Source organism: Phodopus roborovskii, unplaced genomic scaffold, assembly GCF_943737965.1.
Source record: "Phodopus roborovskii unplaced genomic scaffold, PHOROB, whole genome shotgun sequence".
NCBI classification, from domain to species: Eukaryota; Metazoa; Chordata; class Mammalia; order Rodentia; family Cricetidae; genus Phodopus; species Phodopus roborovskii.
Window position 1 is genome coordinate 9,393,259 of NW_026126558.1, and position 27,048 is coordinate 9,420,306.

Sequence of the window (27,048 nt, forward strand, 5' to 3'; positions counted from 1 at the left end):
AAGAGTTGGTGAGTGGCGCTCCGCCTCCTTTTTGGGCCCCAGATCAGGTGAGACTGTCGCCGGGAACCAGCATGGTCTGCGCGCGGGGTTGATGTGAGCACGTAGTGGTGCCGCGTGGCTACAGAAACCAGGGGCAGGCTGGTCCGGGACGCTTGCGATGAGGTAGGGCGGCCTCGGGACTGGGTCTCCCCTCGGGCACACATGTGAGCAAGTTAACCACACCGATTCCTCAAGTTCAGGGCCTTTATGCTGCATCTAGCAGGTGATAGTGCTCGGCAGTTGCTCTTGTCGTTGATGTTCGATTTAAATTTTCTAAAGCTGTGGGCTTCTAGAGCAATAGTTCTCAACCTCTAATGCTGCGCGCGACCCTTTAATACAGTTGTAGTGACCTCCAACCATAAAGCTATTTTTGTTGCTACTTCATAAGTGTAACTGTTATGAATGATGATGTAAATATCTGTGCTTGAGAACCGCAGTTCTAGAGAGTTCCTACTTTTATTCGATCCGCGGGCATTTTTGGAGAAGCCTAGGTTTGGCAGTGGGAAGACAAGAATAGTATGCAGCCCTTGTCCACAGAGGGGTAAAGCATAGCCTGCCTGCCACTGCCATGCACAGCACCTACCCGACTTGATCCTCCACACTCTACTCTGTGTGTGTTCTGTGGTTGCCTATGCACCTTTCCTGCCTCAGAGCCTTTGCACTCACTGGTCATTCTCTCTGGACCCTCTACCCAAGTGTGTTCAGAGCTATCTCCCTGACTACCCTTAGGGACCCCTCACCTGCCCATCAGCACCCTCCCCTGTGATGGGGGAGTGAGCAGTTCTCCCAGAGCCTTTCTTACTCTCTGGCATTAGGCTGCATAGTCTGGTTTTTACCTGCTTCTTTGTAATAGACTCCCCTGAGGGCACTGTTCAGACTCCTAATGAAGGTGTGTGTGATGTTAGATGCATTCTCTACAGGATGGACTTCCCCAGCTCTCTGCGCCCCTCATTGTTTATGTCTGGTCCTCTTGGCATGACTGATGGCCCTGACCTGTCCTTCATGTGCAGCTGGAGAGATGCACTGACCATACCAGGGTCCCAGCCACAGAACTACAAGGTGAGGATGGAAACAGGGCCCTTCCTTTGGTCCCCCTCTTACCATTCAAACTCAGTGGCACAGGTGATAGACAGGATCAGGCAGACGCTACTCCTGCTGTGCATGGCCACGCTGCTATCCGGGGAAAGTCTTGCTATCCAGAGAGAGTCGTTCAACAGAGGCCGTGGCTCCTCTTTCCTCCCCCTCTCTCCCCAGGTTCAGCAGGTATTTACTGACCAGTGTTTCTGTTCCAGAGTCCTTACAGGCCCCGGAGTCCAACATGAGGAAGTTATCCCCATCTTGGGGACTGCTGGTTAAGGTGGGAGAGTTTGTACCAACAGGCAGGCACTTTGTAGTGTGGCCTTGGCTCTACTGGAACAGTGGAATGGCAGGGGAAGGGGGCAGGATTTCTGCTGGCATCTTGGGAGGGGCATTGTTAGGTGCCCAGCTGCCTTGTGGAATTGAGTACATACAGAAGAGTGGGTCAAAAAGAGGGTGTTAAGAAAGGAGGTGTCCTTGGACCTTGGGATAAGGGAGCCTTGCTGGTACCTGCTGTGAGCCTCACTAACCCACTGAAAAGCAGGGTTCAGAAGTGACTAAGGAAGTTAGAGCTCATTGGGTTCTGGGTGCACAGTCAAGACATGGGTGTGGAAGCTGGTGTGAATGGAGTTTAGAATACAGATTCTAGAGTTGGCTGTCTAGGTTTTAAGTCCATGCCTTCTTTTTACTGACTCTCACCTGAGGCAAGTAACGGCAAACTTATGCTTCAGTTTCTACATCAGTGAAGTGACCAATGTTGCAGAGCTGTCAAGAGTTTTAGTCGAGTGCACCCCTGCCATGTTATTGTTGTCTTATTCCCATAGGCCAAGAACCTGCTGTGGGAGCCGACGACACCAGGACCCCTCCCCTTGCTGCCTCCTGGTCCTGGTAAGGGTCTCATGGGTTCCCTCCAAGGACCTCAGCCATCAGACACACACATTCCAGGCCTTGGATACCTACCTCCAAATACCATTGTGTTTCCATCTTCTCAGGTCCTTCTCTGACCTCTCTCTCCCTTTAGATCCCTGGGAGCCTGGCATGACCCCTCGGGACCTCCTTTTTCGGGGAGGCCACCGCTACCAGTTCCGACCTCAGGTTGGGCTGGATGTCACTGAGCAGGTAAGTGGTCCCTGGGTGGGATTGTGCTGCACAGCCTGGGCAGTGCTGAGTGACACAGCCATCCCCCACAGCTCAGCCGCTTCCTGTGGGACCATGGGGACATAGCCTTCGCACCCCTGGGGAGGCTCATGCTGGAGAACTTCAGATTGGAGGGGAACAAGGTGAGTAAGTGCCGTTGGCTGGGTGAAGGGTCAGGCACCTCCCTTGTGAGACCTGAGGGTGCAAACCTGACAGGCCTTCCCTGCAGGGCTACTCGAAAAAGATGACCATAGTCAGCGTGAAGAGGCTGCTTCAGGACCTCGGTGGACACCAGCCCTGGGGGCAAGTAGCCAGTGAGGAAGCAGCCATGGATAGGCCTGGCTGGTGGTGGGATGCAGAAGGATCTAGGACACAGACCAGGTTTTCATCACAGTGGCTCTTCTAGCCCAGCCCAAAGTCAAGAGCCACGAGTTCACAAAACCCCCAGCTTCAAGCAGCTTAAGGGAAAAGAGAATTGGTCATTGATTGATTTTTAGTTACAACTCATCCAGGTGTTCGGAATGTTGACAGGGCTCTCTGTTTTCTCATCCATTTCCTTCTGCCAGACTTAATTCAAGTAGCAACAGGATGGCTTCTTATTCCAAGGAGTTAGTATCCAAAGTATCACAAATCCTAGAAAAGACTGGTTGGCCTGGCTGGATCCTCTCAGCTCTCTATGGCCCACTTGCTAGGAGGTGCTGAAATATTCAGGGTATGGGATCTAAGAACTGAGTAAGGTGTATTCTGTGTAGTTGTGAAATAGGCTGTCTGCTTGTCCTTCACTGTCACAGTGCCATCCTCTGCTGCATTGCCCCTAGGTGTCCTTGGGCTTTCCTTAGCCACCGGCTACGTCGCTTTTCCATCCTTGGGGGTCCTGTCCTGAGCAGATCAGTGTCATTGCTTTTGGGGAAGCTGCTGCATGAAGAGCTGGCTATGCGGTGGGAGCAGTTGCTGCTGGATGAGGCCTTCACTGGGGGTGCCTTGGCCTGGCTCCCTGGAAGGACATCACGGGCTGGGCAGCTAGTCTACCCTAGTGGAGGTGCCTTGGACAGGCTGTGTATCCTTTCTCATTTGCTGGTGAGGATCCTGAGGCCATCCACAGAGTGGTCCAGGGGAAGAGTGATGCTAGGTGACCAGAGTCCATCCCAATCCTTAACCAGGGGCTCAGATTTCCAGGGGATCAGTGTGAACTCAGGTGGCAATCCCCGTGTCCTTGAGGACCCTGGGCACATCCAACTGCGGGGACCTGTGCGGCAGGTGGTGACCAGCACTGTCCAGGGAGAAAGTGAGATTCCTTCCCTTCCATTCTCCCTCTTCCTTCTTGTCCAGCTGGCTACCATCCCGCTATACACACACTGCAAGTCTGACCTTTCTGTTCTCCCCAGCACTTCTGGCCGTCCGCTCTGACTACCACTGTGCCATATGGAAGACTGATAAGCAGGGGCCACCAGCACCCCTGCAGGTATTGCAGGTGGAAAAGGGGGCCACTGGTGTTAGCCTCAGGTGAGAGTTGCTGGCTTCTTGGCAAGGATAAGAACCTGGGGGAAGGGCTAGGTTGCTGGATCATAACATAGCATCCTGTGCCCTGCAGCCCTCACCTGCCAGGAGAGATGGCCATCTGCAGCCGTTCTGGAGCTGTGTGTCTGTGGACCCCACAAGATGGGTAATTCCCCTTTCCCCTAGAACCTTCTACCCCAAAGCAGGACCATGACCTTCTGCTCCACGGCTCGGTCTTTATTCCAGCCCAGCCCCTCAACACCCTATACCCAAGCCCCACCAGGCCCACACTCACGACCTGCCTTCCTCCTCAAGGTTGCAGCTAGTCTACAAGGACACTGAGACACTTGCCTTCCGTGACCCTTCTCCCTGGCGCTGGGCAGACTTCACTGCCCACCCCCGGGTTCTGACTGTGGGTGACCGCACGGGTCTGAAGATGGTTGACATTCAGGTATCGGTGCGAGGTGGAAAGCAGCAATAGAGCCAGAAGTGATGGGCTGCAGGAGGCCCATCTCCAGCCTGAGGACTGGCTGATCATGCTGTACTTTCCCTAGGGCCCCCCAGGCTGTGGGCTGCTGCTATTCCGCGCAGGAGCAGAGGCTGCCTGCCAGAAAGGAGAACGCGTGCTGCTTGCACAGTACCTCGGGCAGCCAGGTCCCACCTGTACCCCTCTGCATCTCATCTGCACCCAGGTGAGAAGCAGCCTCCTCCTTGGGCTCTGACTCAGGCTTCTGCCAGCAGGCCTGATGTGCAGCCACAGGGACCAGGGAGTGTTAGGTCCCCGTGCATGTGTTCTCACTGGGGCAGGCAGACTGGGTCATCTGTTAAATCACATCAGAACCTGGGAGGAGGCAGAGGTTGACTGTTACTCAGGGTCCCACGCGGCACAAGAGTCTACCATTGGGAGCAAGGTTTTCTTCATACTTCTAAGGAAAACCCTTCTGGGATGGTGTTGCCTGCCCAGGAAATACACATATTCCAAGTTTGGTAGGCCAAGTTGAGTGGGACTTGAAGACTGATGCGAGTGCCCTTTTCTGAGTGTTAGGTGCCTCCTACACACTGTATGGTCTGGAAAGGGTTATTGGAAGGCTGGTGCCAGGCATCAGCCATGCCCATGTCTCCCCTCTTCCTCAGTTCTCGATCTACCTGATGGATGAGCGCCTCCCCCTGGTACCAATGCTCAAGTGGGACCATGGCCTGCCGTCTGCACCCCTGCTTGCCCGCCTGTTACCCCCAGCTAGCCCTGGCAGCCCATGGCCACTGCTACTGGGGGGCCAGGGTGGACAGCTTCAGCTGCTGCATATAACAGGTCAGCCAGGCTCAGGGAGGCTCATGGAGATGGGCTGGGGCTGGGGCTGGGGCTGGTATACCTAGTTCTCTTGTCTTTCTTCCAGGAGAGGGGACCTCCATGCCCCAGCTGGCAGGACATCCCCAGTCTCTGCCTTCTATCATTGACTCCCTCCCTGCCTTTCCTCCACTGGAACCCAAGAGGCGGCGGCAGCTGCAGGAGCGTCTGGAGGCACCAGTCATAGGTGCGATGGGAAGAAGGGGCCTGGGGCTGCTGCGGGGAGCTTTTGCCAGATCCTACATCTCTTCTCCTTCCCTGTCTAGGTCTGGCTGCTGCCCCACCCTGTGCCTCTGCCCCAGCACTGTTGCTCTTCCAGCTCTCAGCAGCTGGGGATGTCTTTTACCAGCACCTACGTCTCCAGCCAGCCTCCAGTCTTGGAGAAGGAGAGCCACTTGATCACCCAGCACCAGAGTGCCCTGCACCCAGGGCACTAGCACCTTCTGTGGACCAGTCCTCTTGGACCCCTCAGGCCAGTGCCCGTTGCAGACGTTGGGTGGAGGCCCTGACGGAGCTGTCCCCTACTTGTCCAGTGTGGGCCGCCCCCACCTTCTCCCACCGCCGTTTTCTGGGCCACATGGAGCAGCAGAAGAGTCAGACCTTGTCACAGAAGCTCCGATCAGCTATGACCAAGGGGAACCTCTTGCGGCCTGAGCATCTGGGTACACTCCCCAGGGCAGATCTGCCCCCTGCACCTCAGTGCAGCCAGCAGGATGAACTCACTGAACGCTTGGCAGAAGCCTGGGAAGGTGGGGCACCTGCCTGGTGGAAAAGGCATCAAGGTCAGACCTCAGGGTCCCAGACACAGATCAAGCGGCCCAAGCGCCGGACTCAGCTGTCTAACACCTTTTCCTCACTCACGAGCTGCTTGGACTTCCCAGATACCAGCAGTCCCCCTTGTAGCCAAAACCTTGCTACCTCAGAGGCCTGGCCTCAGCCCCCAGGGACCCTACCCTCCCAGGAGTTGACACAGGAGCTGTGGGCCCAAGGTGTGCAACGTGAACGCCGGCAGACCCTCCGGGACTACATGGCCAAGCTGCCACTTCAGAATGACAATCCAGGACCTGTGACTACACCTCCTCCCTCCCAGGCCTCCAGCCTTCAGGCCACACCCTTGAGGCAGCATACACCTGTCCTCTCTGGTTCCCATCCTCTCCGGAAAAAGCCACGAATGGGCTTCTGAGTGTGAACACCCATGCTTGAAAACTTATCCTTCATCCTGGACCCTTGCCCTGAACTTAGCCAGCACAGTCCCCAGGACAGAGCCTCCACCACCCCATCTGAAGGAATGGGAAACAAATCTGTTTAGTATGTTTGATGGCAGGTTTCCAGAGCTCTGGCTGCAGAGGCTGTCTTGGGTTCACTGATGTGAGACCCTATGGGTCCAGAGTTCCCCACTCATCCAGTGTGGGCCATCCCCACCCTCACCCACTGCTCCTTTCAGGGCTACGCGGAACAGCAGAAGCAGCCATGGTCAAGGGCTGGCTCCCCAGGGCAGAGCTGCCCCTGCACCTCCATGCAGTGGAGTTGCTGGGAAGTCGAGTCTTTGTGTCAGTGTTAGCCTCCTGTCCTCAAAGGAAATGGTGTTGAGGGCTGAGGCTCCACGTGTCTCCTGAGGTGGCACAATGTTGGTTAGCAGCTGCTGTTGTGGGTTGTTTGTGTGATAGTCCACCTGGGCTCTGTAGGAGTTGAGGCTTTGGCTCTGGCTCAGGGACTGAATAAAACTGTCCACTGGCTATGAGCTGGGTGGTCATATGAGCAGAGAAGATGGTGTCTCTGTGTACCTTTCCATGTCTGATGTGTAAAGCCCTACTCCCTCCACCTTGGGGATGCACACACGCAACCCATCGGAGAGGGGTCTCTGGGCTCATCAGAATTGAGCCTGGCCGGTAGCTCAGTAACATGCTGACTGTGGGTCTTAAAAGTGTTTATGTAATCATGGGATCTGTAACCAGGGAAAGTGATGCATTGGGTACGAGGCACACAGATGTGGCTGCAGAGCAAAAGCCGTGCAGGATCCCAAAATGCTCCAGCAGTGCTACACAGGAAAGGGCTCCCTTCGCCCACTTCACCACTGCTAGCCTAACAGCCTGGGCTGCCTTGGGGTTCAGTCCAAGCCAAATTCAATATCTTCCAGGCTTGCCCTGGTGCAGGGCTCATCTAGGTCCAACGAAGACTGTGCTCCATTCTCAGCTCTGTCTCCTGAAGAGTTGGGAAAGGACAAATCAGTACTTGGGTAGAGCTGTCTTCCTGCTGAGCACTTGTCCAGGCTAGCCACAGAGTCCTCCAGAAATAGCCCTTACTGTTAGGCAAGAGGAACATGGGGAATATAAGCCACCCCAAAGGTGAGTAGTCACTTAAAATGAGTGCTCACACATCCAGGCCTGGGCTAGTCATCTTTTACTGACTAGCTGCCCACAGTGCCCTGTGTGCCTGCACACAGCACTAGGTGTGTGGTTTAAACTGCCATGCCTTCACTAAGACCAGTGCTTTGGTCACTCGGCCTTAGTGCCTATGGTTCCCTCTTTCAGAGCCTCTGGCCTGGAACCATAGGGCCAGGTGACACACCACAGACAAATGGTCACCTATGATGGGGCAGAAACCCCCATCGGCTTCCCCCTCTCTGTGGTTTGCCCCCTATAATAGCCTCTGCAGTGTTACCTAGTGGGGTGGCTTCAGGCAGCTGGCTGTCTCCATCTTCATTAGACTGGGCAGGTGCCTGGTCAGTTGCACACGCTTGGGGTGACAGTAACTGGTTTGATTCATTCTCTCCCCGCCCATCCTCTTCCAGCTCCTGGATGAGGGGTCGCGGAGAGGTGGCGCTGGAGACTTGACCTTGGGTTTCCAATTCTCTTGTCGCTGTTGGCTTACATATGTCTGTAAAAGGCACCCTGACTGCCTTTGAGTGGTCCTTGGAGACTGCAAATATGTGTGTGAGGACGCCTGTGGAGCCTATGGGAGTGCACTCAAGTGTGTGGAGGGATGAGTCATCCAGTTCAAGGTCACTGTCGTCACTCATGCTGGAAACAACCTGGATTTTCGGGATGCCTGTTTCCTGGCGAGAGAGAGTGAGCTGTGTCTGATTTTCCCATGGTCATAATACAGGAAAGCATGTGCAGACTAGGGAGAAAGCAGGCAGGGACAGGGCCTCGGGATGGACACCTCAACCAGTAGTTTCTCCATGCTATGCTCCCCACCCACATAGCTCCCCTGTACCACACCCTACCAATGTCTGGATTCCAGCCTCTGCCACACCCCATAGCCCTGCAACTCTTCAGGACTTTGTTCCTGGACCTCAGTCCCCATACCTGGTGGCTGGAGTGCCTGTTTGGATGTGAGACCTCATGCAGAAGTTGCCCCCAAAGCCTCTCCTAGGGATAGGGTCTGACACAGGTGCTTGCTGGCTCTTGGTTATGCCCAGGTTAGGTGCCTCACCCATATGCCCCTTCCCTCTAGCTTCAGTAGATGAGTTTGGGAGGTTTACACAGGAACACAGCATAAGCTATCAATAGAGCATGCAGCAGAAAGCCCAAGTGGCTGAAATAAGCTCTCAGAGGGGCCAGAGAGTGGCTGTTTCCTCAGTGAGGTGGAAACATGACTGCTTTGCTCAGGACAGTTCACTTTATGAGAAGGAAATGGCCTCTAAGGGACAGGCGTGGTGGTGTACTGTAAGCCCAGTACTCAGAGGGTAGAGACAGGTGGATCTCTGTGAGTTCAAGGCCTGCCTGGTCCACAGTGAGTTCCAGGCCAGCCATAGGCTGCACCATGAGACACTGGCTCAAAACAAAAAAAAGGAACTAGGCATGTTACATGCCTGTAATCCCAGTACTTGGGAGGCCGAGGCACGTGGAGGGCTGCCAATTTGAGGCCATTCTGGGGTATAGGAAAGAGGGTGCTGACCTTTGTCTGGTCTTCCGTAGACATGTCAATGCTATCAACATCTTCCAAGTCCGGCAGGTCCTGGAAGAGCCAGTGGCCACATATCACCCAGAGACACAATGGAAGAAAGTATCAACAGGAAACAAGATGTCCTATGGGAACCATCACCTAGGACTCTCAGTAACTCCCACACATGCCCTTGGCATGGTCAAAGACACACTGCCACTTCAGGTCCCGTCATCTAACCAATGGAAAGATTTTCACAGTTTCTTTACTTTGTTGTGTCCTGGGGAACCCAAACTCAAAACGTACCTCTTATACATTGGTCTGAGCCTCAAGTACCTCCTAAAAACCAGAAAACTACACCCATTTCCTAGATGTGTGGTCTTGTGCAAGTTGCTTAACTGCTGTTTCTCCAGTTCCTACTCCATAATATTGGGATGATAATACTACATATCTCAGAACACTTAGTACATTCCATGCCTCACTGTGTCCTGTATGGTCAGTTCTTGAATGTAAAGGTTAGGCCTTAAGCAAGCAGACTAAGCCCCAGCTCACATGGGTTTGCACGCCCGCTGAACTATCGTTCCACTGAATTGCAGTTGTTGGGGCAATGTGATAAAGTGTGATTTCTCATGCCTTGCATGCAGGAAAGACATTATACTGTCTTCCAAATGGGAGCAGCTTTGGGGCAGGGTGACACAGTTGTAACTTAACATTTGCTGAGAAGGACAATGAGCAATCAAACCATGGTGAACAGACCAACAGGAAGCCAGAGTGGGGACCAGCCAATGAGGTGGCTGAAGCCACTGACTAGGCTGTGAATGTGAGGCCCAGAAGGCTTCGATGATATGTGACTCCAGGGCTGACCGCAGAACTGCTTTGCACTATAATGTCCATGGGAACTCTAGTGTGGCTTTCACAGTCTGGGGAGGTGAATGGGTCAGCTCTGCAACCCTGAATATGAGCAGGGTGGATTGAAGGGCATGCCTGCCTGGCTGTGCTGGGTCTGCTCCCTGGAGAACTCCTGACAGTGAGGACCACAAAGGTGTCACCCCACCCTCAGCTGGACCAGCCCCCTGCTCACATCGATGAAAAGCCTCTCCTTGGTCTCCAGGGCAATGGCCTCTGTGTCTTCAGTTCTGGCCCCTTCAGTAGCTGCCACTGGGGATGTGGACTCTGAGAAACAACAGTGAGAAGTTACTGACCCTGACACTGATTTCTGATACAAAGGCTGGGGTGGAAGGGCAGATCGTCCTAGGTGTGGTGGGACAGCCGACATGATGTCCTCTACTGAGGACAGGGCTACCTATCCACCCCAAGCTCAGGAAGAAACTGGCCCTATTGTGGCAGAAGGTGAGTCTGCAGAAGCTGCCAAGCCAAGAGTAGACAGCCTTTAATCCCAGCACTCAGGAGGCAGAGGCAGGTGAATTTCTGGTCTACAGAGCTAGTTCCAGGGCAGGCTCCAAAACAATACAGAGACACCCTGTCTGGAAAAACCAACAACAACAACAAAAGTATAGACAGCCTGACAGCAGTTTGCATTGCCTGTCCATCAAATACATGGCTGCCTGCTCTCCAGCACCAGGGGCCTGTGCCATTTAACACAGCAAGGCTGCCTGGATGGGCAGAAGCATTATGGGTCCTCCTCTGCCTGGCCCTCCTGTTCACTCACTGTCACATCCAGCTGGGCTAGGCACCAGGGGACAGGAGAAGAGTCATTAAGTCAGGAAGTTCATCCTGACCTGCAGATCTGTGTGTGACATTTGTAGCTGAGATGGTGGCACAGTCCCACATGTTAATCCCAGATGCCCCTTACCTTCAAATACCATGTGTGGAAAGCCACAGGGCAAGCAAGACCCTTGCTAAACAAACATTTTCCTAGAAGCTCAGAATAGACAGGCATGGGTCTGACAAACCTACCCTGAGCTAGGGACAGCAGTCTTTCCTTGTTACATAAGCAATAACCAAAGTAAGGTATGTCTCCAGACATTCTGGCGCAGAGTACCATCAAACCCAGGAGAGGCATTAGCATACCAGATGAGCATGGCAGGGCACCAAGAGCGGGTTTCTCTTGGTGGCTGTGGCTCTCCAATACCATGCCAAAGCCCCTGATTCTCTTCCCTCTGGAGAGCCATTGGTGCTCTTCTCCCCACCCCCAGTCCTGTATTTCCTGCCTCTCTTGATACACGCAGTGTGGTATACCCTGCTTCTTGTTCCTCTTTAGACTGCCTTTGATCATCTCCTCCCTGAATCCCTGCTCTCTGTCCTGTCTTTCTTGCCTCTTGTGAGCCTGGGACACCTGAGCCCCCATACTGGAACCACTAAGATCCTGGGAGCAGGCCAGGTATACTCCCGCCTCCACTTCCACCAAGCCCACATATTCTACAAAGGACTGGGACACAAGATGTTGCAGAACAAAGACAGGTGGGGCTTGGCAGAATGGACTCAAGAGGCGGAAATAAGGTCCGGCTGGGTGGATTGCCAAGGTTCTGCCCTGCCCAAGCCCTTCACTTGCAAAGTAATTCCTGGAGCTCTGGCACCTAACCCTTTACAGACCCCCTCATGAGAACACCACACTCCCAGAATTCTCCATGCAGCAGGGCCTGCTTCCTGGGCCTCACACACTGTCAGGTTGGGGGCTCTGAATGTCGTGTCCATGACCTTGTGGGCAAAATGTTCCAAGGCAGCCTCCCTGTGGCATCCTGGGGAAACCTAACAGTAGACAGCCTAGATCAGACTGGCCCATGGGTGTGGCTGTGAGGCTGTCTTGATTTCTAATTGGTATAGGAGGGTCCAGCCCTCTACGCAAAGTACTGTTTCCTGGGCCAGTGGTCCAGAGCTGTGTAAGAAAGTTAATTGAGCATGAGCCAGAGAGAGCCTGTTAACAGTGTTCCCTATTGTTCCCACTTGAGTTCTTGTCCTGACATCCTTCAGTGATGCTCTGTGGCCTTAAAGTATAATACAGGGCAACCCTTCCCTTCCCTATTCATTTTTGTTAAGAATGTTTCATCACAGCAACAAAAAGCAAGCTAGAACAGGGTTTCCCTCTTAGACCTGGGGCTCATGAATAAAGCCAGGTTGGCTGGCCATTGAGTTCCAGAAATCTACCTGTCTGTATCCCCAGCATAAGCTCTCTGTTTCTCTGGCTCTACATTTTTAACGAGTCTAACATTTATAACCGAAGCCACCTCCCTGGGTTGTGAGCTAGTTTGTTAGCACTGTTCTCCTTTGTGCAGCAAGTTTTCAAACACACACTTGCCTGGGACAGCTCCATGCAAAACACAGTGTAAAACGTCATGACTCGTTCTCCTGCTGATTCCAGATGACCCCCTGGATTAAGTAAATATTCTGCTAATAGCTTTCCCTGTTGCTCATATGGTTTTAATGTGCCGTATGTGGTGTGTGTGTGTGTGTGTGTGTGTGTGTGTGTGTGTGTGTGTGTGTTTTCATGGGTGCACTCTTCTAGGAAATGAGATTTATCATGAACTATATTTTAAAGAACCACAACAGTGGATTCAGGGTCTGAGCCATAGCTGTGTACAGGGTCAGAGGCCATAGTTGTGTGCAGGGTCAGAGGCTGACCTCTACTGTCTCAGCTGCCTTACCTTCAGGAGTGGTCACCAGGGGTGTCTGGGTCTGAGCCAGACTCCCAGACAGGTCTGGATCTTCCACTGTCCCATTCACTACCACAGCCAGCTCCTCTTCTCCGCCTGCCTTCTCTGGGAACAGTTCATCTTTGGCTTCAAAGCTTTCTTTCACAAACAACTCCATCTTCTGCTGAGTTTCTCCCATGGGCAGCTCTTCCCGAGACTCAGGGCTGGTGGGGGTACTCTCCTCACTGTCTGACAGGGGTGTCTCCCCTAGAGAAGTAAAGTCCAGAGTTGAACTTGGAGCTGCTAGTGAGGACAAGAGCATCTGTGTGTCCATGAACTTAAGAGACTGAGCACAGATAGTTGTCAGGGACACAGTTCATCAAAGCATTAGACAGGCATGGTGGTGCACACCTGTAGTCTTGAAATGCGGGAGGTGGAGCCAAGAATATCAAAGACCTCAAGGTCATCCTCGGCTACATAGCAAATTGGAGGCTAGGTGGGGTTATGTGACACTTGATTATATATATATATTATATAGTGGTGGCACACACCTTTAATATCCCAGCACTCATGAGGCAGAGGCAGGCGGATCTCTGTGAGTTCAAGGCCAGCCTGGTCTTCAAAGAGAGTTCCAGGACAGTCTGTAAACGAGAAAACCTGGGAGGACAGGAGGAGGAAGGAACTGGGATTGGTATGTAAAATAAGATTGCTTTAAAATAAAACATATGTGTGGAGGGAGTGTTCATATGATAAATAAAGGCAGATAAATGTTTCCAATAAGGGATTACTCTGCTCATGGCTCAATGGGCAGCACTCTTCCATGAAGAGAACACAACACAGGGCCCTGAGGACATGGCAGGTCTACCCAAAGCCCCATCCACCTTTACTTTCAAATGGTTCGGGAGTGGCCATTTGGTGACTGAGGTGATTTGAATGAGAATGACCCTCATAGGACCATTCTTTGAATGCTTGGTCCCCAGTTGGTGGAGCTTGGAAAGGATTAGGTGTGACCTTGTTGGAGGAGGTATGCTACTAGGTGATGGGGGATATCCTTCTGTATATGTGTTTCTCTTATTGGTTGATGAATAAAACACTGAAGAGAGGCAGGACTAGGGAGAAAGGAGAGAGAGGCCTCGAGGAGGTGCCATGTAGAGACAAGGGAGATAGGAGGAGTTCTGGTAAGATAAGGCCATGTAGAAATATATAAATTAGTAGTTATGGGTTAATAATTAAGAGAGAGCTAGACATTAAGAAGCCCTAGCCATTGGCCAACAGTTTTATAACTAATATAGTGTTCATGTGTTTATTTGGGGCAAAGCGGCTATAGGACCAGGCGGGACCGAAACCTCCACTCCATCTTCAACTAGGGGTGTGCTTTGAGGTTTTGAAAGCCCACATTATTCCAGTTAGCCCTCCTCTCTCTCTCTCTCTCTCTCTTTCTCTCTCTCTCTGTCTCTCTCTCTGCCTCATGCTTGCAGATCAGATGTGAGCTTTTAGTTACTTCTCCAGCACCATGTCTGCCTGCCTGCCATCATGATCCTCACAACTCACCCTCTGAAACTGTAAGTAAGCCTCCAATTAAATACTTTATTTTATAAGTTGACATGGTCATAATTTCTCTTTATAGAAATAGAAAAGTAACAGTGACCCATGCTAGTGACCCCAGAATAGGGAAAGCAGATGTTCACATTTGAGGTCAGCCTGGGTTACACAGTGGGACCTAATCAGCCAATCCATTCAAACATCTCAGAGAAATGTATATGCTGAGACAGGTGTGTGTGTGTGTGTGTGTGTGTGTGTGTGTGTGTGTGTGTATAAAATTTAAACTCCATCCATTCCAAATAGGCACAAAAAATACAGCCATTGTCTTTATGATTCTTCAGCTTTTCTGAAAGCTTGGAAATTCCAAAATAAGAATTGATTTAAAAAATTCTATAAGAAAGTGTCTGTGGAAAAAAGTTAATGGTATTTTATCTCAAAAGCAGATGGGAGGTAATGTGGCCATAACATCTTACATGAAAACATATATATGCATGCATGGTGAAATATAGGATGCACATGCCACCACACACAAGGCTGGCCCACTAGATTCCAAAATAGTTAATTTCTATAATTTAGGGGAAGAAAATAGTTGAGTCTTTCTTTTTTGTTTTGTCAGGGCCTGGCTGGCTTCAAACACATGTTCCTCCTGCCTTGGCCTCCAGACTGAGCTGGGATTAATTACAGGGATGTGCTGACTGGCAGGTCATCTTGCTGATGAAGGTCATTTGAGCTACTGACAAGCCCTTGCCTCAGGAAGGGCCCAGGACTTTGGGAAAGGCCCTTCCTGTCCAATATTCCTGTGCCTGCCTATACACACACACACACACACACACACACACACACACACACACACACACAAACCATAAAAGTAAAAATTAACAACTCTTCAGATGAATTTTTGGTTTGGAGTTAAGATAGAATTTCCAAAAATTTTTAAGTGGTCTTCAGCATGCTATGTCCTCCTATCAATCAGAGCCTTCAGCACTGTCAACTATGGAACCACAGTATCAATTGACTATAAATGCCTGAAGATGCTCTACACCCTGACATATCCAACAGTCAGTCAAAGGTTCATTCTCTTTTGTTTTTATGTACATGAGTGCTTTCCCTATATGTATGTCTGTGTACTACATGGTTACCTGGAGCCCTGGGAGCCAGAAAAGGGTATCAGATCCCCTGGGACTAGATTTACAGATGGTTGTGTGAAACCATGTGGGTTCTGAGAATCAAACCTGGATCCTCTGGAAGAGCAGCCAGTGCTCTTAACTTCTGAGCCATCTCTGAAGGTTTAATTCTTTATATAAGAGTAACCAAGAATAACCATCCCACTAGTATGTAAATCAGCTTTCCTCATTAAATGAGAACTCTATGTCCAGCAAAGAGTCATTCTGACATTAATCTGTGCTCTGTCTGTTGGAAAGTGTGGCCTTTGGATCTGTTTTCTCTGCCTAGGCTCATGTGAAAAGGGTCACACGCCATAGCTTATACAGCTGTGGTCTGGGCTGTACCTCTGTCTCTGGCCTTCTTTCGTTCCTCAGCCCGCCGCTTGATCATGGCCAAGGCTTCCAGGCTGTCCGTGATCTTCTTGTGTTCCCTGCTTTCCCACTGGCGCCGTTCCTCCTTCTCAGCTGCATAACCCCCTCGGGCCCACGCCTCTGCACATGCCCTGGGTAATGACAAAGGAGGACAGAACTGGGAGCTGGGCATGGGCATATGCTTGTCCATACCTGAGCAGAAAGACTGCCCTGCATTTGAGGCCAGCCTAGACTAAATAATGAGTTCTGGGAAGAGTGAGACCCGTGGGGGGGCAGAGAAGAAGTGGGGGGAGATCTGGAAAGACAATATAGGTCTGAGTTAACCCTTTTATTTAAAGATTTATATTTATTTTATGTATATGTGTGTATGCCATAAACATGCCGATGACATCAAAATCCAGAAGACAGTATTGGATCGTAAATGTTAACTCCTGAGTCATCTCTCTATCAGGCTCCCCACAACTTGCATAGGTTAAAAGAAAATTATAAACATGTGCTGTCTGGTCAAACTTATTCGTTCTTTGGTCTTTTGTCTATACATGTGTGTGCAGGCGCACACATGTAAATATTCATGTGGAGGCCAGGGTATGACCTTGGGTGTCTTTCCTCTTCATTTACCATCTACCTTGTTTCTGAGACAGGCCCTCCTTCTGGGACCGGAAGCCCCTGAGGAAGCTAGGCTGGTTGGCTAGTACACTCCAGGAGCCCTATCTCCACTTCTCCAGAGCTGGGATGGCAGGTGCATGCCATGGTGTCCAGCTTTTCAGTGGGTTCTGGGTGTCCAATTTAAGTTCTCATGCTCATGAGGGAAGCACTTTACTGAGTGAGCCATATCTTCAGCCCCCTGGACTGTTGGAGGGATGTTTCAGTGGCTAAGAGTGCTTGCTGCTCTTGTAGAGAACATGAATTCAGTTCCCAGTGCCACATTGGGTGACTTACAATTGCCTGTAACTCTGGCTCCAGAGGATCCAATACCCTCTTCTGGTAGCTGTACACACAAAGCACACACACACAACACACACACACACACACACACACATACACACAGAAAGAGAAAGAGAGAGAGAGAGAAAGAGAGAGAGAGAGAGAGAGAGAGAGAGAGAGAGAGAGAGAGAGAAAGAGCTCCTGTGCTAGGAAGTGATGGTGCCATTAAATGGGTCCAGAGGGTATTTGCCAGTTTGTGAAAATGCTCACAAATCAGAGAACTTGAAGGTCTGACAAGTGTGCTCTACTGGGAAGCAATCAAATGCACACAGCCAGAAGGTCTCCTTTCTTACCTGTCCTTGGGGAAAACCGGCCTGTCATCCAGGTAAGTCAAGTGTTTCAGACGAACAGTGACTGTCCTGCGGTAGTTGGGGATATGTTTGGTCACTGGGTTTCCCATCAGGTTCAGCACACGCTGCAAAGCAAGATGCAGGGCCAAACTGGTGATCAAAGCCAAACCATCAGGGCCATGGAAAGCCTCAGTGGGTAAAGGCACTTGCTGCTAAGACTGATGATCTGAGTTCAGTCCCCAGGACTAACATGGAGAATGAGAGAACCAACTCCTGAAAGTTGCCCTCTGATCTCTACATGCATTCCCTGACCAACATATCTGTGCCTACACTCACATACATACACACTACACATACTCTACACACACACACACACACACACACCACCCATACTATATGCACATTACACACATACTATACACAGTGTAATAATAAAACCCAAGATGATAATATCACATTACATGCCCTTAGAATAACTTGACACAATTTTCTTGAGCAAAACATAATGCCAGGACCACGTGCTGGTGCTGTGACAGGACAATGAGAAGTCTCCATTCTGCTGTGCCATTGGAGCTACACAGACTTCTCAGCCACCCTCTTTTCTGCTAGAAGGACCGAGATTCTTCTGGAGCCATATTGGCAAACATTCATACCGTAAGGCCCTTGCCAAGCTCAGTGGTTCTATTAGCTTCATTTCTCAGTGTCTCTTCCCAAAGCACACTTTAGTCTGTTTGTTTCTGGTTCTTCCTACCTGGGACCCATTTCAAGAAAACATTCACAGTGGCAGCAAATAAGAATCAATGGCTGAGAGAAGCCAGGCTTAGCTACATGAGGTTTTGTCTTTAAAACAAACAAACAAACAATAACAACACACACAAAGAAGCAGACTGGGAAAGGGTGTATGGGCCACCAGAAGAGGTCTTTCCCACTGGGTGCCAGATGCCCTGGGATTAGAATATGGTAAGGAGAGTTGGTCTAGTAATACCAGCACTTCTTTCCCATGGCCACATGTACACCTTCTGGCGTCCACCTGAGGAAGCTAAAAGGGTTAATGAGAATCATTTTTGCATTGTTTGTTGATCATATCAGATATTTTTCATATCTACAATGGCTTATGTTATTGAGGAAACATATCCATATTATATGTAAGTGAGTTATCTTTGAACTTGCCATGTGTCTTAGTCAGTGTTCTACTGCTACGAAGCGATACCATGACCAGGCAACTCTTATAAATGAAAGCACTTAATTGGGGCTGGCTTACAATTTCAGAGGTTTAGTCCATTGTCATCATGGCAGGAAGCATGGCGGCACGAAGGCAGATATGGTGCTGGAGAGGTAGCTGAGAGTTCTACATCTGCATCCACAGGCAGCAGGAAGAGAGAGGTGCTGAGCCTGGCATGAGCATTTGAAAGCCCAAAGCCCACACCCAGTGACACATTTCCTCCAACAAGGCCACACCCACTCTAATCGCTGTCAAGTAGCATCACCCCCTAATGACCAAGCGTTCAAATATAGGCGCCTGTGGGAGCCATTCCTTTTGAAACCACCATACCATGCTGTGGTCCCCTGACTGCTTCGTTGCCCTTGCCATAATTTCAAAGTTCATAGCAGGAAGCAGGAAAGTATTCCAAGGTGGTTGATAATGGTCACATTGTATGTGGAAGATTTAAAGGTATCACAAGGAATGATCAGGTGACCATTTTTAACTGATGTTTGGGGGGGTTACATAAATATAATCCCAGCATTTGAGACACAAAGTCGGGAGAAGTCAAGGTCACTCTACCCAATGCAGCAAGCAAGTTCTAGGCAAGTCTGGACTACACAAAATCCCACCTCAACACCCCAAACAACAACAAAAAGCGACCACTTTTGTAATAGACTGGATTGCTCTGTGTTGTCCCATGTCCCCTATCCCTTCCCCCAGTTTTCCCCCCTCAGTACCTTCAAATGTAACTAAGTTAGAGTGCGGTCATTAGTGGCCTGACTGGCACTCTTATGAGAGGAGATGTATGTGAAGAACAATGAGCTGAGGTTGACCTCTAGTCTCCACATTGGTGCATATATATCCATACTCACTGCACACACACATACAGAAGGATGATAGCAAGGCTCATACCAGACACTACATAGTGATACAAGTGAAGCAAAGCCTCAGGGTCACTGTCAGAGGCGGTGAGAGCCTCAACCCACTCTGACAATTGACTGGTGGAAGGAAAGAGCCAACACTGAGGCTGGCTCTTTCTTGTGAACCAAGGTTCTTTTTAAACACACAAAGAAGGAAAACAAGGATTAGAGACAATCACGTGTGGCTCCTCTAAGACAGCCCACAAAGCATAATGGGTGAACACTGTGAGGCCAGTCAGGTGCATAGCCCACTAATCCATCTTGCAGAGAGGAGGTTGCAGGCCTGAGGTAATGTATTTTACAGGACCGTGCTGAACCAGGATCTAAGCAACTCTCTGACTAACTGCATTTCCCAGAAAACACCAGAAGTCAACAGAGCTTATGAAGTGACAGAATTCTCCAGGTCCAGGATATGCTGCCATCAACAGTTTCCTTGTCAAATTAATGCAAAAACAAAAAGCAAAACAAAGCAAAACAAAAACAACAAAAAAGAGCCAGCAGAGAATGCTCAGATAGCAAATCAAAAGGGGTTGATTGAACAGTAATCCTGAGGGATGTCTGGATCAGCACTGGACAGAACACTTCTGAGACCAACAGGGAACAGAACAGCTTAGTCAGGGTCTCTAAAGGAATGGAAGTGACAAAAAGTGTGTTTTGTGTGTGTGTTTAACCTTCACGTGTATATATATATATATATGTATATATATATGTGTGTGTGTGTGTGTGTGTGTGTGTGTGTGTGTAATATATATATATATACATATATATATATTATACACACATATTAAAAGGGTATTTAGTAAGTGGCTGGTAGGAAGTATTGAGTATAGTCACTGCAATGTTTTAAATAGGAGGGAACTACCCCTAGGTAACATCTGCCACTTGAGAAGCTCAGCTAGAACTACTATTCTGAAGCTATTTCTTTTAGCTTGAAACATCCCCTCCAAGGGGAGAAGGGCAGGGTGATCAAAAGCAATTAGACAAGATGTAGGAAGTAAACAAAACTAAAACTCCCAAGTCTCCGAAAGCTGAAACTTAAACTGCACAAAGTCTAGGCTGTCTGCTGGGGTTATATAGAACACATCCAGCCATAGCTGAGAGGTGCATGCAAGTCACCCAGGGAGCTGTAGGGAGGCAGCTCTCAGAGTGCCACCATGCTGGGTGGATTTCCCAGGAATCAGGTTTTGAGTCACCCAAGCTTAAGTGACACCAGTAAACTCATGGGCTTGCTAGATTTAGGTGGAATACATTCTTTGCTCTCGTGACAGTGCCCCACCAGGGGTGACCAGATACTTATCCAAGTCTCCCAATGAAAAGTCACACAACTACAAAAAGGGGGAGACAGAGGAAGGAAAGGAGGGAGGTAATGCTTCTGAAGCACCCAGAAGCATGCTGTCTGTGACATGCTGTACTTACCAGACAGGGCATGTTCTCAAGCACACTCAAGATCTCAGGGTCACTCAGCATGTTGTGGGAGAGGTCGAGGACACAGAGTTGCAGACACTCGCTGAGGTGCTGAATGTCTGCCACGGTCTCCAGGCGGTTGTGGGCTATTTGCAGCGTGTTCAGGACAGGTAGGCAGGCTGGAGGGGAGGCGGCACAAATGAGCAACAGTAGCCTGTGCTCCCAGCCCACACTCTGGAATTTCAGCCAGGATGTGGCACAGAGCAGGGCTGCCAAGCTTACAGAGGTTCTCAATGGTCTTGATGTAGTTGTTGCTCAGGTTGAGGGCGTCCAGCTTCTGGAGAGGCTCCAGGTTTTCAATCTTGTGCAACAGGTTCACTTGCAGGAAGAGGCAGCGCAGCTCGCTCTGGGCCTGCAGGTTCTCGATCTTCTGGATGCCATTGCATTCCAACCAGAGGCAGCGAAGGCCTGTGTACTCTTCCAGGTTCTCAATTCGGTCAAACCCTGGTGGGGAGGGCCTTGTGAGGATCCTGTGCACTCAGTGGGGAGGGGTCTGGACATTGTTGGTTTTGCCTATTGGCAGAGGCTGTGTGTTTTAGTCTCTGCAAATTCTGATGTAGAAGACCATGCATTACCTCCAGGGTTATGGTGTTAGAAAGGGCCTTTGGGGGGCTAGAAGTTTCTGAGGGAGGCGCATGCGCAATAGGATTAGTGCCTTTTTAGAGAGAGACTGCTTGGCAGGGTGGCACAACAGTGACCCCAGCTCCCTAGAGGCTACAGCAGGAGGGTTACAAGTTCAAGGCTACTTTGGGCTACAGACTGAGATCACAGATGGAGGTATCCATCTTTGAACTTGGGAGTAGCCATCACAAGGCATTGGAACTGCTGGCACCTTGGTCTTAGACTTGAGAGACTAAAACATTCACATCTCTTTCCTTTTTCTTTCTTTTAAAAAGAAGATGGTTTTGTTTTACTTTATTGAGACTGGGTCATTCTATATAGTCTTGGCTATTCTGGAACATGCTTCGTAGACTGCGCTATCCTGGAACTCAAAGAGATCTGACTGCCTCTGCTTCCTGAGTGCTGGGATTAAAGGCATGTGCCAGCATTCACAGCTAGTAACAGCTTTTCTTTGCAAAGCCATCTCTCCTTTTTTGATTGAACCCAAGACCTCACACCTGATGAGTGAGTCCTCTAGCACTGGGCCATACCCAAGCCTCCTTAGGTCACCGCTGAGATAGTCTCTGTGCCTCTATATGTCTCTTTCCTGCATTCTGACATGGGTCTTCTCTCTAGCCCACCCTCCAGCTCTTGTCCTAAGCCTCACCTGTCACTAGGGAAAGCCCATTTGTTCCCTCTGTTCCTCCAGCAGCAGTCTTTAAGTCAGACTCTTTTTCGTTCCCATCATCTGCAACCAGGAGCTGGAGTCCCTAGTGACATTCTCATTGCTAAATCCCATTGTTAATCTTCCTCCTTGACCTCTCCAAGGCTTCTGACCCATTTTCACATTCCCACACGACAGCCCCTCCCTTTGTTCAGGCCTTTGTATTGATACATCAGGAAGAGGGTAGCCCTGACACTACAGATAAGGCAGAAGTATGGCATGTGTCACTTCTGGAACTGGGACCCCTATGCCTATCTCGTGGCAGTTTGCTCTATGGAGATCTGGTAGCCATTGGGAGACTTACATGGTGAAAAACTGAGGCTATGGATCACAGCCATTCTCTAGCCCCCAGCCTAGTGTTCAGGTAATTGAGGGCACTTGGCAATTCCACCATACCTCAAGAGGGACCCTGAGCCAGAACCACCCAGATAATCACAAACAGACCCCCGTTCTTCAGAACCTGTGTAAGATAATGTATTTGAAGTTGCTAAGTTTCAGGGTGATTTATTACCTATTACTAAGTACCATATTACTAAGGTAAGCATCTCTCTCCTGGCTCCTTTCCCTCTCTGAACTTAGCCTAACATACTGGCTCCTCTTTGTCCATCCTCCTCAAGTCTCTGCCCTTCCCCCTCCCCCAGGACATGCTCTTCTAACCACTGCTATGCTTGGATGCCAGGTGGAGGACTTCAGAGGGGCAGAATCGATGAGACAGGTGCCGAGGCCTTCTAAACCTGCGACCTGTGTGCTGCTCGGCCTGTGTGCCTCTTGGCACAATGCCCCCCTCCCTGTAGCTGCCCACTCATGCCTGCCCTACCCCACGGGACCTCTAAACCATCCTTGCCACACCCACCTCTGGATTCCCAGCACTGAGAAAGTCCCATTCGTGGAAGGCTCTCAGGAAAAGATTTCCTGAACAAATACACAAATAGATGAAAGGTCAGCAGGTCAGCCACTTTCCGCTGGGTCCCAACTGAAAACTAGAAATACTAGTCATCACTGGTCAGGATGGTCCTGGCTATGAACCTGAGCTCAGATGCAGATGGGGGCTGGACACTAAGCACAAGTCCCCAGGATGTCACAGTACATCTGCATTCTGAGGTGACCAAAGACCCTCATCCCCTGTCTTCTACCCTAATCTTCCATCCTTCACAATATACCCCTTCCAAACCCAAGATTCACAACTACCCCTACTGCTTTAAACATTGTTCAGTCCTGAGCCAGCTGTGCTTACTGGAGCCTGAACTGCCAGCACCCAGCAGACTGTGGCAGGAAGGCCACAAGTTCAAGGCTAGCATGACCTAAATAGCAAGATCCCACCTTCAGTGTGTGTGTGTAGGGGGCTTGTTGAGAGATATTGAAATTAAATTAATTAGTTATGTGCCTTGTGGCACAGGCCTGTAATGCCTGCTACTCAGCTGAGTGAGGCAGAAAGATGTAAAGTTCAAGATCCCTCTGGCTACAAAGTGAGTTCAAGGGCTGCCTGGGCAATTCGGTGAATCTTGTTGGAATATAAAAAGGGAAAGGAGGACGAGCTAGGGTTGTATTTCAGTGGCAGTGTACTTGCCTAGCATAAGTCAGGTCCTGGGTTCCATCCTTTATATTGCAAGGGGAAAAAATAATCAAGAAACCAAAGAAGCAAAGACCAGGTGGTGGTGGTGCATCCCTTTAATGCCAGCACTTGGGAGGCAGAGACAAGTAAATCTCTGAGTTCAAGACTGGCTTGGTCTATGGAGTGAGTTCCAGGACAGCCAAGGCTACACAAAGAAACCCTGCCTTGAAGAAAACAAAACAAAAAACAAAAACAAAACAAAAAAAAAAAGAAGAAGAAAGAAGAAGGAAGGAAGGAAGGAAGGAAGAAAGGAAGCAAGGAAGGAAGAAAGGAAGAAAAGGAAGGAAGGAAGGCAGAGAAGCAAGGGTGGCTCCTCAATACTCAGTACCCACAAAGCCCCTTTATGAACTCCCTCAAGCTGAAGTTCTATTTAGAGGCGCATCTTAGCACAAAGATGACCTCTGCAGCTCATTTTATACCTTGTCCTCCTGACACTGGTCATGGGCTCCCCTGGGACTCACCCTTAAAGTGTAAATATAGCGTGTCATTGAGGGCAGGGGTGATGTACAGCTTGTGTTGCTTGCAGAGCTTTTGAAGGAATTGCTTAGTCATCCTGTTAAAATGCAAAACACAAACAAGAGGCTCATTTCAGCTTGTCAGCTGTAAAATAGATTTAAAGGTTTGTATTTGGCTTGGTTTGGTTTGGTTTTGAGATAGGGTGTAGCCCAGGTCAGCTGGGACCTCACTATACAACCTAGGCTGGCCTCAAACTTGTGGTCCTCTTGCCTCAGCCTGCTGGTATTGCAGATGTGAGCCATGGCACAAGCCCAGGTTTTTTCCTACATCTATTCAGTCTGAAGTCCTAAATCTGAAGCCACAGGTTAAATCTTCCTCCTTCCCTTCTCTTTTGGTATGTTTGTGTGTGTATTCTTGTGTGTTCATGTGTGTGCAAAGTCACATGGAAGCCAGAGGTGATCACATCTGCCATAGTTCTTGAAGAAGAGTCTCTCACTAAACCTGCTGATTTGGGTAGAATGGCTGGCCAGTCAGCTCCCGGACTGCTCTGTCTCAGCCTCCCCAGTACCGGGATTACAGATGTCCAGAGATGTCTGGATGTTTCCATGGGCACTGGGAATTCTAATTTACACCCTTATCTGAGCCATCTCAGCAGCATCTCCTCCCTTAATTATTTGGAATTTTTTAAAGTTTATTTTATTTATAGCTTTTAGGGCTTTCTTTACCCAATACTGTTACTTCAGTGTTCTAATAAAACTGCAGTGTGTGGCCTAATACAAATACTTATAGAAATGTCATCAACAAAACTGGTGTGAACCAGGCATGATGTGAACATTTGTAATGCCAACATGGCAGGAGGTTCATGAGGTTGAGAGCCAGACTGGGCAATAGAGTGAGACCCTGTCTTAATGCAGAGGTAGGGGTGAGAATAACAATTTGGCTCAGTGGGTAGAATCAAAGCCAGGGACCCAAGTTTGCTCCCTGGAATCTTCAGTTGAAGGAGAAAATGTACTTCTGCAAAATGTCTTTTGATCTCCATATATGTGCCAGGGAATATGCCTGTACACTTCCATATCCATAGTCTTCCTCTCACTCTCACTCCACTCACACCAGGGGCTGGTAAGATAGCTCAGCAATCTTACTCTTGGAGAGGATACAAGTTCTCAGTACACTTTAAGCAACTCATAGAAGACCTTCTGTAATTCCAACTCTAGGGATCCCAACACCTTCTTTTGGCCTCCATGGATACCTACACACACATAAATACAAGTAACACCCCCTCATATTCTCTCTCTCAAAAGCTACTACTGTTTATATCCTGTTCTAGTAATAAATGGACAGGCTCCTCGGCTGTTGTCTGTGCAATGGGCTAAGGGCCTGTGCACCCTCCTTGGTAGCTTGGTAGCTATGCTGTATGACACATACCTGGGGCCCCGGTCATCCCTGTCATTTCTTGCATAGGCTGAGTGACCATCTAATCCACTGTCACCACTCTGCTGCTGCTGACTTTGGCACGATATTGTAGAAGGACCCACACATGTTTCCTTGGCCTCATTGATTTCTGTAAAAATAAGAGTCAACTTGTAAAGATTAAAAATTTAGGATGAGTATGGTAATCACAGCCTCTGATTCCAGCACTCAGGAAGGTTGTGGAAGGGTTTTGAGTTTGGCCAGCCTGGGCTACATAGTGAGACACCAAAACAAAAGGGAAAAAAAACCCTAGGCTGTCATGTTTTTGATTTATATAAATGGGATCCTGTGTTTTTGTGGAATTTGTCTTTTTTAAAAAAAATACCCATACATGTTCCTGAGGATGATCCTTACTGATGGATGAAGCTCTCAGGGCATCATTTTCAAGGCAGAAGAATCCACTGTACTCTACAAGCATTCCCTAAAAGACATGTGCATTGCTAACATGTTTCAACTGTTAGAAACAGCACAAAAATGAGCATCTCTGCCCACATTCTTATGTTCTTCTGTGCATGTTTTTATAGAGGATCAGCCCAAACGTGACATTTACATAGTCATTAATAATTTGTAAAGATTGCTATACAGGGAATAGAGGGATGGCTCAGTCATTAAGAGTTCTTGTAAAGCTTGCTACTCTTCCCGAGAACCAGAGAGTTCAGTTCTCAGCTCCTATATGGCAGCTCATAACTGCTTGTAACTCCACTTCCAGGGTATCTGATGCCTCTGGCCTCTTTCTGTGTTGCCTTGGGTGTCCTGGACACTCTGTGAACCAGGCAGGCTTTGACCTCACAGAGATCCACCTGCCTTTGCCTCTCAAGTGCTAGTATTAAAGGTATGTGCCACCACAGCCCAGCAATGAACTTTTTTTTTTAATGTGAAAAAAAAATAATTAAAAAGAACAAACTGGTGTTGTGGAGAATTTGGAGAAGTAAAATTTATCCAAAGAGTTGCTGCCTCAGACATAACTTTAGGACTGCTGGGATACAGATTTGAACCACTTGTATTTATGCACTTTTGTGATTTGAACTCATATTATCAGGCGTGTGTTGCAAGAACTTTTACCCTGTAAGACCTCTCTAGAAGCCTCAAATGAACGTAACTTCAAGAGCTGATGGCTCTGTCTGTGGGAGGGTCTGTTGGATGACATTGGACAGTTTGGGGACTTGTGTCTTACATTCGTTGCCAACAATTCCCAGACACTGGCGGTACCTGATTAATATTCATTGGAATAAATAATTGGTGTTCTTTATGCTCTGGATTGATAATATTAATAAAGGTCTAGCATTCATTAATAGTGAGTGGGCAGGCATGTATGTGGGGTGCTGGCTGATCTAGGCTATGTGGATGACCATGTTTGAGGGATGCTGGCTATTCCGGGCTGTGTTGATGGGTCTGTGTGAGGCGTGTTGGCTGACTGTTCTTGTAGCTGTATGGATGGGCATGTGTGAGGGGTGCTAGTTGATCCCAACTCCGTGAATGGGAATATGTGAGGCACACAAGCCCTTGCCCCCTCGGCTCCCCTACGCGACTGCACCTTCTTTGCGGACCCCTGGGCCCGCGTCGCCGTGATCTCCTGCCGACTCCTCCAGACTGGGTTCCGCCGCTCTGCCCGCCGGCGACTCTGAGGCCTCTGGGTGCATGCTTGCTCCTCGCCCTGCCACTCAGCTCCAGCACTAT

The 27,048-nt window shown here is 49.4% G+C and overlaps 2 protein-coding genes across 3 annotated transcripts; one reads left to right on the top strand and one right to left on the bottom strand.

The window, feature by feature from the left end:
* Taf1c (TATA-box binding protein associated factor, RNA polymerase I subunit C) lies at positions 1–6,861 on the top strand. Of its 2 annotated transcripts, XM_051201479.1 has the most exons (15): positions 1–47; positions 945–1,098; positions 1,941–2,004; positions 2,138–2,235; positions 2,307–2,396; positions 2,483–2,556; positions 3,072–3,310; positions 3,422–3,538; positions 3,639–3,756; positions 3,845–3,916; positions 4,066–4,201; positions 4,305–4,442; positions 4,885–5,059; positions 5,145–5,282; positions 5,362–6,861. In XM_051201479.1, the coding sequence occupies exons 2-15, from the start codon at positions 961–963 to the stop codon at positions 6,276–6,278; spliced, it is 2,514 nt and encodes an 837-aa protein (XP_051057436.1). In that variant the 5' UTR covers positions 1–47; positions 945–960; the 3' UTR covers positions 6,279–6,861. The 2 variants fall into 2 exon arrangements, with proteins under 2 accessions (XP_051057436.1, XP_051057435.1); XM_051201478.1 differs by lacking the exons at positions 1–47; positions 945–1,098 and having other exon boundaries at positions 1,912–2,004; positions 5,148–5,282.
* A 132-nt stretch (positions 6,862–6,993) lies between these two features.
* On the bottom strand, positions 6,994–27,020 carry Dnaaf1 (dynein axonemal assembly factor 1). Its single transcript, XM_051201575.1, has 12 exons — positions 26,906–27,020; positions 25,327–25,462; positions 23,907–23,998; positions 20,732–20,953; positions 20,462–20,628; positions 16,925–17,046; positions 15,621–15,778; positions 12,583–12,837; positions 10,062–10,153; positions 8,996–9,055; positions 7,757–8,150; positions 6,994–7,297 (listed from the first exon to the last, which is right to left on the bottom strand). Exons 1-12 carry the CDS (start codon positions 27,009–27,011, stop codon positions 7,203–7,205), a joined length of 1,899 nt encoding a protein of 632 aa, XP_051057532.1. The 5' UTR covers positions 27,012–27,020; the 3' UTR covers positions 6,994–7,202.
* Between the last annotated feature and the right edge of the window lie 28 nt (positions 27,021–27,048).

What these genes read in the sequence shown, in the direction of transcription:
- Dnaaf1 (XM_051201575.1), bottom strand. Translation starts at nt 27,011, where the DNA reads ATGCACCCAGAGGCCTCAGAGTCGCCGGCGGGCAGAGCGGCGGAACCC. An exon ending in CCGGTTTTCCCCAAGGACAG is followed by an intron (nt 15,779 to 16,924) that starts GTAAGAAAGGAG and finishes GTCATTACCCAG; the next exon opens with GGCATGTGCAGAGGCGTGGG. An exon ending in GCCTGAAGCCACCCCACTAG is followed by an intron (nt 7,298 to 7,756) that starts GTAACACTGCAG and finishes CCAACTCTTCAG; the next exon opens with GAGACAGAGCTGAGAATGGA.
- Taf1c (XM_051201479.1), top strand. Translation starts at nt 961, where the DNA reads ATGGACTTCCCCAGCTCTCTGCGCCCCTCATTGTTTATGTCTGGTCCT. An exon ending in CAGCACTGTCCAGGGAGAAA is followed by an intron (nt 3,539 to 3,638) that starts GTGAGATTCCTT and finishes TGTTCTCCCCAG; the next exon opens with CACTTCTGGCCGTCCGCTCT. An exon ending in TCAGCTGCTGCATATAACAG is followed by an intron (nt 5,060 to 5,144) that starts GTCAGCCAGGCT and finishes TCTTTCTTCCAG; the next exon opens with GAGAGGGGACCTCCATGCCC.